The 16,037-nt window shown below is 38.8% G+C and overlaps 1 protein-coding gene across 2 annotated transcripts in view; it reads right to left on the reverse strand.

The window, feature by feature from the left end:
* Positions 1–16,037, reverse strand: part of hivep1 (HIVEP zinc finger 1) — a 39,066-nt gene that overhangs the window by 18,907 nt on the left and 4,122 nt on the right. For both annotated transcript variants that reach the window (XM_077743879.1, XM_077743878.1), the window contains exon 4: positions 48–101. In XM_077743879.1, coding sequence (XP_077600005.1) covers positions 48–101 — 54 coding nt within the window. The remainder of the gene's footprint in view (positions 1–47; positions 102–16,037) is intronic.

The raw sequence follows: 16,037 nt of genomic DNA on the forward strand, positions 1-16,037 counted from the left end.
TTTTAAAAAAACTCTGTGAAAGCCAAAAAAATCTCCCAAGTTCTTACATTTAGTCGAGCTGGGCGGATCCTTCAGCTCCTTCTGGGCTTCTTCAATTTTATCTGCAAGCAAGAAGAACAAGGTCCATTTTTTGAGAAAGTGTACAGAGGCCCCACCAATCCAAGTCATGCTAACGGGGATTTCTCCCACTCGGCGCTCCCCCCCCCTGCTAAATGAAAAGCAGATATTCTTCCACAGCCGGCCAGTGGAGCGCACCATTCCAGAATGGAAAGTGGCGTCACCGCTTGTGTAACGCAACCAAACCAACGGATCCATCTTTCAATTAAAGCTAACGGAAAAGCAAATTAGCCGGACTTGTAATGCTAACCTTGACATTGCCTTAGAAAGACCAGTCTAGTCTGGGAATGCGATTGGACGTCTCACAGTGTCATTACCAGTAAAATATAACTAGAAGCCATCATTCAATAGCCGTTTCCGACACTCCAACATGAACATTTAGTAAAGCTTAATCCTCCCAATTGAAGCAAATTGAACATTAGCTTCACTTTGCTATGAAAGTGAAGAGAAAAATACATCCGTCCTGATTTTTCTGCTTTATATGACATCATTATTTAGAAGCTGCTGCTGGTTTTGGACCGTACAAATGTTACGGAAGGCCTAAAAAAGAAGGATGTTCTTTGCTAGCTGCCAAAATCACAGTAATTCCATGCCGGGAATATGTAGAGAAGCCAGGACGGACGGGGTCAGTGGATTATGTCATTGTGTGTGTTACAAGTCACACCCTTCTCCGTCCGTGGCTTTCCTCCTTCTATGGCGGGCGGGCTGGCGGCCTGGCGGGCGCACGCCACGCGTTACATAATGTGCTCTGATGCAAAGCTGTTGTAGCGGAGCAAAACAAAGGCATCCCGCCAGTAGAAATGCAAACCACCGCATTTGTTTAAGCGCGCCTCCGAGGTATTCGGACAGATCGGGGATTCTCCCTTTTGCCGTTATGGTATTCGAGGGTGACTAATGGATGACATCTTGGATAGCAGTTTTATGATTTGGCACTTTGTTGGGAAAAAAACAGGTCGAATTCTCAAATTTCTGGTGCGCCAGTCAAGCATGGTACATGTAATTAAGATACGGTGTACATTTTGTTAGCGGTTTGTGTCTGATTTCAATTGCTGTTCTTACATAACTGACCGCAAACAAGACCCTGAAAAGCACACCGATTTCCTGGTTGGAAAAGGGAAAACAAGTGTAGATAAGAAGAGGAAAAACTACATGCAAATATTATTTTGGGAAGACAGATATAGCAAATAATAAGTTTAGACCCCAAAAAACTTATAGACTTATACTTGACACCCTGATTTTGTCGATGGAAAAGGGAAAACAACAGTGCCAGTGAAATAGGAAAACAATAAAGAGGCGTTATTTGGTGAAGACTTACCAAATAACTAATGAGTTTGGATAAAAAAAATGTTTTGTAATTGGTAGCCTGATTTCTCAGGTGGAAAAGGGAAAAATGGGTAGGTGAGTGATGGGAAAAACCCAAATACAAAATGAATGATTTTGTGAAGGCCAAAAAATGAGTTGCGATTTAGAGCAAGGGAGTCTGCCTCCTTTTTTGGTTGCTGCCATGACAACAGCACAATCCTACGTGACTGCACAGCGCAGACTGGGATGAGGTGGAAATGGGATTAGTAGCGCCCCAAAGGCCAGACTCGGGTCCTTGCTTGTGGTTTCAAACTTCAATTCGAATGCAAACCTTAGCCATAATCACCATCATCTCTCACAAAGTGTTCCTGTTCAAATCCTGAAACCAAAAACACAACTAAAACTTCCCTTCTTTAGCCAAGAGTTAAAATACGGAAGCCATGATCAGACCGATCGACTACCAAGCTGAAAATAAAACCCGGTAAAGCGTCATTTTTTTGAACCGTCTACACCATCCGCCCAAACAAATGCCAGTGGCAGCTTTTTAAAATGGCGCCGAGAGTCCATATGCGCAATGTTTACTGGTTTTGGCCCCTCTCGGTGAGCTTTTCAGCGTCAAAGATCTCCGCTCGGCTTGTTTTGATATAACAGCATCTGCGAGTGAGCGAGTGATAGCATTAGTATGCACGGCAGAGCGCCATCCTGTATGGTCTCGGCAGATGGACCCTGCGCCAACAACGGTAGAGGACAAGAAGACGGGGACGTCCTTTCCTTTTTTCTTTGACTGCTACGGGTTGCGTTTTTACAAATCAGGATGCCTCAAAGTGAGGCTTTGGGATTGGAATGGAGGGAAATGACGAGATGCCGGTCGACAGCTGCCCTCTTCGTCTTTGTCATGGCGGCGCGCAAGACTATTATGTAACTCCGGCACCTTCACTACTAGTTTGTACACGCCCCATCTTTGTGCCCGACATAAAAAATAAATAATAGAAGCTTGTCAAGACTGCATTTTTTTTGGTCAAGGGCATTTTGTGCTTCAATAAGAAAGATCTGGAGGATTGGGTGGAAAAGGGAAAACGAAAAGGCAGAGGAAATAAAAGTATGTAGGGTGTAATCTCTAGTGGATAATTAATTTGGATTTTAAAATGTTTGCTATTGACGGCGTATTTTTTTTGGGTGGAAAAGGGAAAACGAGAAGGCAGTGAAAACAAAACTATGTAGGGTTTAATCTCTAGCAAATAATCAGTTTGGATTTTAAAATGTTTACTATTCACGCCCTAATTTTTTGAGGTGGAAAAGGGAAAACGAGAAGGCGGAGAAAACAACAACCATGTGAGGTGTAACCAGGAAAACTAATCAGTTTGGATTTAAATATGTTTACTCTTGACGCCATAATTATTTTTTCTAGGTGGAAAAGGGAAAACGAGAAGGCAGAGAAAACAAAACGATGTACGGAGTAACCATGGGCAAATAATCAGTTTGGATTTTAAAACATTTTACTATTGACGCCCTAATTTCTTTTTTTTTTCCAATCTTTTGCCTTTTTTGATGGCGCGTTGGCTCAAAAATGATCTGAGGCCACGTGTGGACTTTTTATATCCACTGTACGTACAGTTCTGCTGCCCCCGCAGGAAACTGTAGGTGGCAGAAGCAGTAGATTGCAGAACCCATTGAATATTGCTTGTGCGTAGGCACCCGTGTTAAAAAAAAAAATGGATGCGAGAAGAAAACACCAGCATTTTAACTCCTTCAAATAGGACATCATTTACTAAATAAATGGTGAGAAAACGCATAAGGCAGCAAAAGGCGACTTCCTTTTTCTCCAAAAAAAGAACTTAAAACAAGTTACACGTCAAGGCCCATCCGGTGGTGACCTCAAGTTTGCATTAAAAAAAATGACGTGTTGCGTTTTGTGGACAGGAAGTGTGTGTGTGTGTGTGGGTGTGTGTCGGGGTGCTTGAGCGTGAGAATTGTGCATGTGCAGTTAAGAAATGGAGTTGTCTTTTTGCTTGCTAATTTGTTTGAACTGGGAGGGGCCGCTAATGAATTAATGCTCCCAACCCTCCCAATTTAAATGGATTGGACGAGGAGGTTTGTCAGTGGGAGCCAATCAATGAATGAGAAATTCTGCAGTTGATTAAAACAGTTGGTAAACCTCAATTTTAAATGGATTTGGACATTTTGGAGCGGATGAGATCATATTTTAAATGATTTTGTGGCTAAAAAAAATGAATTGGACATCTATCACTGTCACTAAAACATGATTATTGACAAAGTCATCAATGCAACCATTTTGGCAATGAATTCATCATCCCTTTAAACAAGAGGAACTTCCAAACATGGCATTTACTCAAAACGCATCAAGTAATTTCAGGCCTGCAAACAAAAAAAAGGAAGAAGTTTACCAACCTGCTATTCTGAAGCTGAACGAAACTAGAAAATCCACCAAAAAAAAAAGAAGGGAAAGTCTACCCGAGCTTGCGCAACGACAGGCTTTCCAAACAGAACAAAATGTTCATTTCTTACCGCGTGACCGCGTTCAGGTCGGACTAGAAAGGACCAGCGTCTCCTTTTTAAAAGTCGGTGCCGTGTCTGCGCTGTCAAAACAGTCCCCGGTTACATTTCCGCCCTATCAGCTGGAGCGCTGCAGCGCTTTTTGGGGCGTTGCCAGCGGTTTCCTCAGAATAATGTGACGAGGAGGGGAATTCCTGTAAGGCCCGGGCCGGGAACGGAGGAGGAGGAGGAGGTGCCCAAGGCCCACGGGGGCAGGCGGGGGAGGGGAGGCGGGGTCGGAGGGCCCTCGCGTCACTTAAAATCGGCTTCGGCACCCTCCGGGGTATCCTAGGCTCCGTCCCTCCCCACCCTCTTGTTTTGTTTGGCCCGGAGGGGGCGGGACTTACTGATCTGATCCCTCCCAACTATACCGGTTGCCCAACAGCAGGTGTTAGGGACATTTTCTCTGCCTTTTTTTTGTTGTTCGGAATGGCCTGGGTGTTATTAACTCATTGGCTGCCATAGACGGAGAGTAATGTTCAATTTAGCGGCTGTGGTTAAAGGTTTGATTCTGAAGGATTAAAGTGGATTAGTGTTATTGTACTACTACATTCATTCATCTTCTTTAAGGTTTATACTAGTAAGGTATAAGTTAGTTGCTAGGTAGGTGTGTGGTGTTGTTCAAGTTAAAGTTGGGATTTAGGTAACTTGTTTTAATACAACTATTTCATTTTTCATAATATTTTTGTATTATTTTATATTTTTGATGGTTTTTTTTCTATATTTTTAAAATTATTTTACATTTATAATGGTTTTTATTATATTTTTAAAGTTATTTTAAAGTTATGATGGTTTTTACTGTAAATTCCTTTAAAAATATTTTTAATTTATGTTTTTTACTGTATTTTTTTTAAATATTTTTAATTTATGATGGTTTTTACTATATATATTTTTAAAAATTATTTTAAATATATGATATGTTTTTATTATGTTCGATAAATATTTTAAAAATATATTTGAGTATCTATTAAGGCAAACTGGCATTTATGCCAAAGTTTAATATTTAACTTAAGTTAAAGCTTTCATGATGCGATTTAAGTTAAAAAAATGAATGTCTAAACTTGAATATTAAACATCAGTGTTAACTCAATATGGTCAGATGGCCTTGAATAAGCTAATATTTATCATACACACATTCCAAAAAAAAAAACTTTAAAGCACGAGGACTATTCTAAAAACATTTTCTATTTGGCATCAGATAAAAGCTGAAAGTTAAAAAGTGAAGGGAATAAAAAAAATAAAAAAAAGGGCAGCCCAAAGTTGACGAGATGTCACCCAACCTAAAGTCTATCTTGGCTGTACTTCAGACGCCAGGAAAAAAATAAAAAACAACTTGGCACATGTTTCCGCGCCGAAAGCGGTAATGGAAATGCAAATGAGGACGGAAAGAATTGAGTCAAACTCCACTAAAAAAAAAAAAAAATCCCAACGGAAAAGCCCGTTAGCTCACTTTGGAATGGTTCACCATTCGGCTTTTTAAGGTGAAGCACATTTTTCCCTTTTTTTGGACTACTTTTTGCGTCAAAAACACCGAATAACTACTACTCGGTCAGATTGGTTTGGATTTTTTTGTTTTGTTAGACTTTGACCTCTCCGCTTGACCTCCTGCAAATACGCTGAACCCCCCTCTTTTAAAAAAAGTGTTTTAATTTGAAAAGGCAGGTCACAAAAAAGTGAGCAAAACATTTTTTTGTGTTTTTGCTGTATCATTGTTTGGGAATAGACACGTCAAAGGCACAATTTGGCTGTGTAATTACGTTGGGTGAGGCGGGAACATAAAATTGCTGTTGGTGAAATAAATAAAGCCAAAACAAAATGGTGAGTCAGAGTTGACAAAAGGTAAATTTGTGTGTTGTGTTACTGCCTGTACGACGACGGTGGAAATTTTTTGGCCACCAAATTAAGGGCGTTAGTCCTACTAGGGAAATCCATCCTTTTGTATTTTGGTGTGGTTCTTTTTTACAGAAAAATTAATACAAGTGAAGCAGGTTTTGACAAAAAAACAACTTTAAATTATGACAAAAAAAGGGAAAATATAACTGTGTAATTTTATTTGAAAAAGGGAAAAATATAACTATGTAATTTTATTTGAGCCTCTTGTTTTGTATTTATTTTTTGTATATTTTTTTTTAATTCAGTTTTTGATGAATTTTGGGGCACTTTTTAAATTTTTTTAACTAAAAATGATTCACACACTTTTGTTTTAAATGTAATTTGATGGAATCAGTTTTTCAGATGTATTTGTATATTTTAAAAGTTTTTTTGACGTTAAAATGGATTAACTTGAGTTTGAATTGGCGTGTTTGAAAGAGTCCCATTGACGTAAAAAGTCTCGCCTAATCCTCGCATGGCGTTCCAAAGACGGCCTTCTCAATTTAACTCTTTGACTCCCCATTGACGCAATGGAAGAAGGCTCCAATTTGAGCTCCTCTTAATTAGATGGGAAGCTTACCAAGGCTCAGCGGTAGTGAGAATAAGAGCAAGTAATGAGGCTAGGCGGGATTTCAATTTGACCAGGTCATTGATCAAGTCACTATACACACGGACGTCACAATTCCGCCATCTTGCCTTCCAGTCTCAACACTGGAAAACCAGTGTTTTGCGACCTCCAACAAAAAAAAGGGGAAGAAGCAAGACTTCATAGCTCTGTTATGCGTTAGTGTTACCAATTATAGCCTCAACGCTGGACGGCCCCGATGACATCACTTTTTTTCTCTGTTAAAACCAAGTACAACAAAAGAAAACACTATTTTCAGAACATAAAGTCTATCCAGATACAGAGCGCGAAAAAAAACGTACACATTGAATTGGACAATTTCCCCCTAAACGCTATCTATTCAAAATCTTCCAATCCATTCCAATTGAATGCCTCGACTAAACTCCCACTTCAGAAATATTCACTTCCGATTTTTCAACTTAAAACAAGCAATATCCAACAAAATGATGAAAATGTCAATCATCCACGCCATCACTCACCAACGATTAACCCCGTCAAAACCAGATTGGACGCCTACCTCCGTCAATTGGCGCCGAAAAACGACAACTCGGCGGGGAAATCCTCAGCCGAGGGTTTAAGTTAGGACCCCGATGCTGAATCTCTGGAGCGAGCGGTTGCGTAACCAAGAGCGCATCTCCAGCCGGCTTATCTCATCCTCCCTTACGTTGGCGAAGTGGACGCTTTGACGCGGATTGCCATTATTGTTACGCGGAGGATGTGTGCCAAGAGGAAGGACGAGCTAGGAGGGGTCATTTCCTGTCTGCTGCTCCAAGTCATCATTCCTCACTAAACGAAATTTTGACATTTCTTGACATTCTTGTTTGGTCGCCCCCAAGAACTGAAAAAAAATGCTGCGTTCGAATCCAAAGATTAGACGCAAAATGCCACAAATTGCATATTAATAGACAAGATGATTCTATGGGAAAAGTGTCAAATGTATCAATGCCATTGAGGGCCATTTTGAATGGCATTCTATCCATATAAATGCAAATTAATCAATCAATTAATTGCAAAACTCTATCAATCCATTAAAACTCACCACCAATGCTTATGTATCCTCACCATCCATTTGGCAAATTGACCCAACATAATAATCCATTCAAAACCTCAATATTTCCAAAATAACTCCACAAACCATTCAATTATCAACTCATTCACTGCTAATGGTCATAAGTCAATACCAGTACCATAAACAATGCTAAATATCCAAACCAGTGTATCTGTCAAGCCTTCCAATGGCAAATGTCGCTAACCCTAAGAAACAAATACACAAAGAATGTTGTTAGCCGAACAAAAAAAGCTGTTTCTACTTTGACCACACAGTAACTTTGACCACTGGTGCATACTCAAACCATGACTCAAACTATGAAAACACAGCAATGGTATTCCTACAATTCAAACAACTCTAATGTTACTCCAAAATTAAAGTACTTGTCCGCCATTGACCGCAATGCACGTCCACTTCATTTGGCCAACAATGACCCTAAAACGTGCCGATTCATGACGCAAGTAAAACAAACACGACTCTGCAAAAAAGAAAACAACTCAAACTCAACCAACCTTTAAAAAAAAACATAATAAAGTGATAATTACGACTAACCTGTTGTTGAATAGTTGGAAGAAGTCTAACTGCTTTGCCCTCCCCGAGCGAACACCTGACATTCCTGACCGATAATGTCTGACATTCCTGGGCTTGCTCTCATTTCCGTCAAGAATGAGATAATAAAAAAAATGATAATAATAATTATCATCAACCAAAAAAAGAGAGACGAGCTTAAAGTCTGAATGTCGTCTGCGGCGAGGGACAAACACTGAAGCTGAGCTGAGATTTCACTCCTGACTTATTTCTCCTCCCTTTGTGTTCCTCCTCACCGCACTCCTCCTCAACCCTCTTCTGTTTTTTTTTTTCTTTCTTAAAATGACTTCCCAAAAAACGAGGGAAAGCCCTCCCTCCCTCCCTCCCTCCTTCCCCGGCTTGGACGTCGCCTCCCCCTTTAAAGATCCACCCGTTAAGATCTTCTAAAAATAACCAATCATTTCTCCATGTGAATAAACGTCCGTCATACGGCGTCAACATCAGATTAGCCGCTAACCTACTTGTTGCCCACAACCTCCCGCGCCCTCGCCGTGGCTATAAATACACATCTATCCCCCGCAGCATTGATCCCGCTGAATACCGACGGCGGCCGCCGACGCCGCCATCGCCGCCGCGTCGGGACTAATACCGGGCGAGAATTAGCGGAAGGAATTGCCAGACGCGTTAGCCAAGTCAGACAGCGAGTAGGAGTTGGAACAAATCAGACCGCTTCTTTATCAAAACACCAGATCGGGATGTCCAATTTGTGAACAACTTGGACACCCAAAAACTTTAAAAAACTTGACTGCCATTGAGTTTATCATCTAAAAGGTGTAGGAATTGTAGTTTTTAAAGACTATTAAAAGGTTCTTGGTTTCTCATAATAAAGATTTGATCAATTGGAGTGGGCCTTCTTTGTTTTTTATGGCTAATTTTGTACAAATTCTGATAGAAAATTGGGTCAAATTTGACTTTTTCTGGGTATTGGGTCTTGTATGGAAATGATCCTAACAGTAAAACTGCTATTTTAGATTAGATTAGATTAGCTAACTTTATTCATCCTGTATTTGGGAAATTTCATTGTCACAGTAGAGGCTGAGAATACAGACACAGCAAAAGATATTTTAGACATAAATAAATAGGTAATAAATAAATTAATATATAAATTAATACTTAAATATGTCACTAAATTAACACAAATATATTTAAAAAGAATAATACATGAATATATAAATAAATTAATACATAAATATAGATTTATTTATTTTTTAGTATTTATTCAGCTATATTTAACTAGCATACTTAACTTGTTTATCAGAGGTTAAAATGACAAAATTCTGGGTATTTAATGAAAAGTTGCTATTACTATTCTGGTAAACGTTTTGCGCAATTTTGGTCATTTGAGTACTGAAAGTAGATGCTACTACATATTACGTGTCAAAAAAGCCAATGATCCATTTTTGGGTGGTGGAAAGTACGCAGTCTGATGAGTTTGCTGAATACCGTCAAAATTCTAAAGTAGTTTATTTTGGGGGAATTCAAATTTCTGTAGCAACAACGTATTAATAAATCCCTGGCACTCAAATTAAATTGAAGTTCATTGGTGAAGCTATTCATTGGTAAGAGAAAGTGTACTACAAGAACAAAAAAAGATTTAGCAAAAACTTCATTGGGATGACTCAGAACGCCCTACAAAACAAAAAGGGGAACAATGACTTGACGATAAAGTGCGTACAAACGTGAGCGCTGTCGTTGATGAGAGAGTCCCGCGTAATAGGTATAATCGCTTTCCAGTTAAAAACAGTGTTTGCTTAACAGCCCCTTGCTCTGACATCATTCGCCCACTCTTTGACGCTGGATGCGCTTGATTCCTTGTCATCCGCCCCCTTCGCTTCCCGCCGATAGAGGTAGGAAGGAATTGAGGCATTTGTCTTTAAAAAAAATTCAATATCATCTAAATAGAAGCCTTAATACGGTCTCCTTTTATGATATTTTCTCCACTTGTGATCTAAACATTTGAAGATGGTCGGCATTTCAGAGCACAACAAGCACTTTAAAATGATTATACAAAATTGCCCTACTTTTTTTTACTCTCTAATTGAAACAGAAGGAAAGCGGACCATGTTTTGGTTGATTTCAAGTGCTTTGAGACAATCGCTGTTTATCTATTTACAAAAAACTGCAATCATAATTACAGCGTTCGCTAAACCCAACCGAGATTTTTCAAAAACTACTGGAATTTGATACTCCACTCAAAAAAGGATCATTCGCCTTTAAAATCCCTGTTATTCTTTCAAATAAGTATTTCTGAGGTGAGAGTCTATTCAAGCGTGCTATAATTTACATGAAAACAATTCAAATTATTGATTCTATCGGGAATTTTGACTCAATAGGATTGACAGACGTCCGCTACTTATACTATGGGAGGGTTGGCAGCGATAGTTTGATGCTCCGCCTCCCTCGCCCCCTTCCACGTAGGAGGTTCCAGCAGCAGAACACAAGGAAGAACACCTGCAGCCTGAGATTCATGGCGCTCTGTTTCCGTGGCAACCCCTTCATTGGGCTTCACTTGTGCAAGCCATTAAGCAATGCCAGCAAACACACACAAAAACACACACAGAGTGAAAAAGCACCTCCACACAAGCCACCTTTTAAGGGTTTCCGGCAAATTTTGGAACAGTTTGAAACTTTTCTTTCTGTGGGCATAAAATACAAATTGGTTCCTATAATGTTGTTTAAAGTTATAATACTCTAAGCTTTAAATTTTAGAAGTGAATGTGTAGTAAAGCCAAAAACTATGGATATTATGTAAAAGGCATTCGTTCTGTACGATACAATTTGATGTGGTTGGGTCTGAATTTATTATTTACTTAAAAAAACCGAAAAGATTTTCTATGAAGAGGCAAAATTTGAGGTCATCAATATCAAAGTATACTTTATCATCAACTATAGTTCTCGATTAATAATGGCGCCCCACCTAAGTGTGTTTTCTCCATCAACATGTCTCACACACACACGGCATCCATTCCATCCCAGCATCTCACCACAGGAAGACAATGTCACTAGGCTCTTTGCTGACGCTCCCGCGACCAAACACCGTTTGTCTCCCGCTACGATTTCCCCCTCATCGCCGCACGACGGCGGCTCACCTGGCGTGCGCTCGCCGTAGCTAACGAGAAGGAGAAGGTCAGCGTTCGTTATCCCCAATTTAACTGTGCTGGCTTTGAGTCCTTCACTAATACTTGACTTTGAAAAAGTTGAAGCCCAGTAATTTGACGGACTTGCTGGCGACTTTATGACTTGCCCACACATACGCTGACCCGACAGGTCACTTTTCCTACCAAAACTCACTCTTGTTGAATAATGCCTCAGTCTGGACACTCGGCACAGCTAAAATGCACACGCCATAATTCATATTTACAAGCAGGAATGTGGTTGGCTTATGATATTAGTCACTAGAGATCAATAAAAGCGCAATAGTTGAGTTGCAGAGTTTGTGTGGAGGAAACTAAGCAGACCAAAGACCACTACAATGAAGTTACTGCTATTTTAACCCTTGATTGATTACTAACTACTCACAAATGGCGGCTTTAATAGAGAAAATGACTCTTTTTACTCTTTTAAAATTGTTTTTTTAGTACTCAAGACCCTTGTTTTTTTGGGGAGGACATTTAAAAACCTATATATCAGCAATGTACTTATTTCTTTATCATTACAACAATTTTCAGACTATAATCCATAGTATTAAGGGTTATTATCCCTTTATACCAAAATAAATTAACCTATAAAATGTCAATTAACTGCACTAAACGATAAAAAATAATAATAAAAAGTTCAAAGTGGCTTATAATACAAAAAAGTAGTCAAAAAGTAGAATAACATACAAATATAAATCCCCTTACTGGCGAATTGTGGTAGTGCAAAAACAAACAAAATATCCATACTTTTGCAATGAATAAAGCAATCTACTTACAGTATTTCAATCTAAATATTTTTGGAAAAAAGCCTATTCTAGTCTAAAAGTTTATTGGAACAGCAAAACAGTTTAGGAATTGTCCCTGAAAAGTGAAACATAGCAGCAGCCTTCCCTGTTTAATACACAGCAGTCAAATATTATGACAGGCTTGCACGGTACAAGGAGTCATTAAAAGCCAAATATGAAAACACGCCGCGTTATTTGAACTATGTGCCAAGTGACGCACGAGTTTCCTCGAAACCAGGTGTGAGGGTTTCTCCCATTCATCTGTATGCTAAAGCTAGCCTCGGGGCGCTAACTGGTAGACAAGGCACACTAACTACCATGTTTACAACCTAGGAAAATGAAAAGTTTTTTTGCCATAATCATAAATTCCTTCATCAAAATGTCTGACTTTCAGTATCTAAAGAAAACTTTGTCCAAACCGTGGCCTCGGGGACAGATTTGAGCCGCCACATTATTGGGTATGGTCCGTAAATGCTAATTACATGCGTCAAACTACACTAATAAAAGTTAAATAAACGTTTCTGAAGTACTCCATTTAAGATAGAGGACTACAAAAATAAGACAATATTTTTGTTTTTATTAATTTAAATATAAATGAACTTTTTCTTATATTTGAGGCTTGAATTTACTTTTAATGTAAAGCAATGGAGTAATACATGAGTATTAAAAATGATATTAACTAAAAAAATATATATATATTTTTTTTAAATCTGTTGAAAATTCTAAAAAAAATCTGTATATATAATAATAATATAGAAATATATATGTGTGTGTAATATATTAAATGTAAATTCAGGCACCAAGGTATTATTAAATAATCAAAATTGACATTACAGGGAGAGCTAGAAATTGAAAATGGAGCGAATTAAAGTAAACGGACATTTGTCGTCTGTGGATTCCATTAAGAGGGAAGCGAAAGAGTTAACATCCTGGTTGGATTGCGCGGATTTTTAACATGTTGTGTCACGCTCAGGCGGCCGAACCAGTGTTTCCGTCCGAGCCCTTTAAATGACAGTGTGTGCCACCAGAACAACGTTCGCACAAAGGGAATTTCTTTCCCAGAGGCAAGAATAAAAGGCTAGTTTTAGCAACCGTAACGACAACAAACTAGTTTACGGAAATCTCAATCGAGAAGCTTTCGCTTTGACACCGACGCCGTGTTTGCAATGACACTCGGAAATCTTGTTTTGGGTCGGATCCACTTTTAGAGCATCAGTGTTAACGTTTGCTTTCTGAGGTCAATTCGGAGTCAGAGTCATCTCATTTTGACGGTCTGCCGATATTAATTTCTAATCTGATAGTTTGGAAATATATTAGGGGCAAAAAAGAACATGAAATTGTAAAATATTTCCATATTGTCAACATTGTTAGCTTCCCACAACTGTTAGCATAACAATGCACTACTTTTGCATGTTTTTTTTTAAATTGACGAGTACAAAATATCAAAAATGTTTAGTTTTTTTTATGTACTGTACCTTTAAAACCCTAAATTATAGATAACCAACTCCTTAACATGATTTAACGCTGAAAATTATTTAAAAAAAACACTTTAATCTATATAGAGTAAGTAACTATATATTGTCATTTTTTTTAAAATGACATACTAGTGATAAGTTAAACTCATGTCAACAAGTTACTTAAAAAACTAAAACTTTCATTTTGAATAATAAATCCTTTCTACTGATGTCATTTTTTTCTTAACCCCAATTATTACCCAATAAAAATCCCAGAATGTTCTGTTCTCTCCAGTTTTCTACGTCAACACAATCACACAAAGTTAATGATTAACCCGCAAAACCCATTGAAAACTACTGAAGCACAACTTTACAGACAAAAATCAACAAAAGTCAATCCACAGCGTTTCCAGCCACGTCACAACAACAACTCAAATGCTAAACGCGAATAATTCCATACACAATCCACCTCGGTAAATATACTTTAAAACATCTATCTCCTTGTTTATCCTAACGGGCTGAACATTTTCCACCTTGTTAAATCCAAGCCCTCGTAGCATCCATTCATCAGCATGTGCGCTAGCTAGCTAGCTAAACCTAGCGGGCTTTGCAGAAGCTTTTTATACGACAGGCGGAATGCAGAGTTCGTTCCATAAACAATGGCATTGTTGGCCATTCCGTTTGCGTTTTTAGGGGCGCCCGAAAACCAAACAAACAGACCACACAGACCGCATGCTCGTTGGGGTTTAGGTCACTCGTGCAAAGCGGAATGCTACTTTTTAGCGGTTTCATTTCCCAAAAACAGTCTTAAAACTCATTTACAGTGAACTATGAACCAAATCTGTTTTAAAAGTATAAACATTTTTACATTACCGACAGTATTTTTGACATTTTAAAAGTAAAATCATAAAATAAACTCTTTAAGACACTTTTTTTATGCTATAAAAATACTTGGCTAATATTAAATTATGAGGATTTGGGGAGAAAAGAATGTACTTGAAGGATTAAGTTTAACGGTATGTACTTTGGAAGTGTTCCCAAATATTTGAAGAACTAACCGAGACTATTTTGAGCTATAAAAATACTTCCATTTTCGACCCCACTAAATGTCTTTATTCCTTCTATGTGTGTTTTTCCTCCATGACGTACTTTGCGGGTAACAATAGTGAAAGTTGGGAACTCCTGCAGCCCCTATTCTGTCTACTTTATAGTGTTTACATTTGTTAAACAGCTGGTCTCTAAGCAGCCAAACATAGCGTTCCTTCTCACTGTGCCAATTTGCAGCTCCATTGGCTCACAATTGCACCATTGACAGCAATACATGTCCAATCCATTTTGACTGGGAGTGACTATAATATCGCAAATTTACTACAGCAAAGAATTGATGAATTGCTCATTTAGTAGCCAAATCTACAAATACACATCCGTTTTGACTCAAAGCATTAAAATCCATAATTTACTGGACAAGTTGATTAAATACATATTTAGTTGCCATATTAATTTTAGTAATCCATTCATTAACTAAGAAAACTGAATGCAAGTTGCTTTAAAATGAGCAGTTTTACATTGCACATACAATAACATTAGCATATTAGCATGTCCTTAACTCTATCATCAATTAACATTGGCTGCCATTGACGTCAACTTGTTTTGTCATCGACATTCGTTCAGTCCAAAAAAAAGTCGCCATCTTTTCTTGTCCTACTTGACTCTCACATCTTCTCTTCACACCCCACTGCTTGTTATGTAACAATATACTATAAGAGACTGAAATGCGATAATTCCACGCTGCGGCGGCACAGAGCAAAGATTTGTCTGGCGTAGCATATGGAAAGCCCGAGCAATCTCGCCACCCATTGGCGGAAAGTGCTGGTGTGTTATGTTGCGAAAACTGACAGATTCTCGTGTCAACAGACGTCGGCTGTTGGCAGATCTGGGAGTCGGTAGCGTGGCGATGCGCGGCGGGCGCCAAAAGCAGGCGTGGTCCATCCGCAAGGCAATTTTCAATTAGGAGGTGGAAGTGCGGCAGACAAAGGCATCGCTTGCTGACTTGGGCCATGTTTTTTTAATGTAACCTTGTTCCTAATGAGGGACGGACGGCGCCGCCGCCGCTGCAGATGCTGCAGTGGCTGTCACTTTTTGCATTTGCATTTAGCGGATGATGATTCATCCAGACTGGGAAAGATCTTGCTTTATTTAACCTTACTTTTAGCTACATTTCGCTCATTAACAGATAACTGGCATGATTGGGAAATTGGCCATTTATTTCTTATTTAACTCTTTCACGACGGTTGACAGACCTGGAAAAGGGAAATCGCAGACATAGACGGCAATAGATGTTTAATCCAGTTTCACGGGGGGATTTTCCGTGAGGGGCTAATCTCTACTAACCCTCCCAGTTGAAATGGTTTGGTTGTTTTTTGATGTCAATAGCAGCCAATGAGTTAAAAGAAACAAAAGGGATAAATAATTCCTTACTCTCAAAACCTGTTGTTTTTAAACTGATTGAATATTTGAATGAATTATTTTATTCCTAATATTTAATGTATATATAAC

The sequence above is a fragment of the Stigmatopora nigra genome, chromosome 21 (genome assembly GCF_051989575.1).
Source record: "Stigmatopora nigra isolate UIUO_SnigA chromosome 21, RoL_Snig_1.1, whole genome shotgun sequence".
Taxonomy (NCBI): Eukaryota; Metazoa; Chordata; class Actinopteri; order Syngnathiformes; family Syngnathidae; genus Stigmatopora; species Stigmatopora nigra.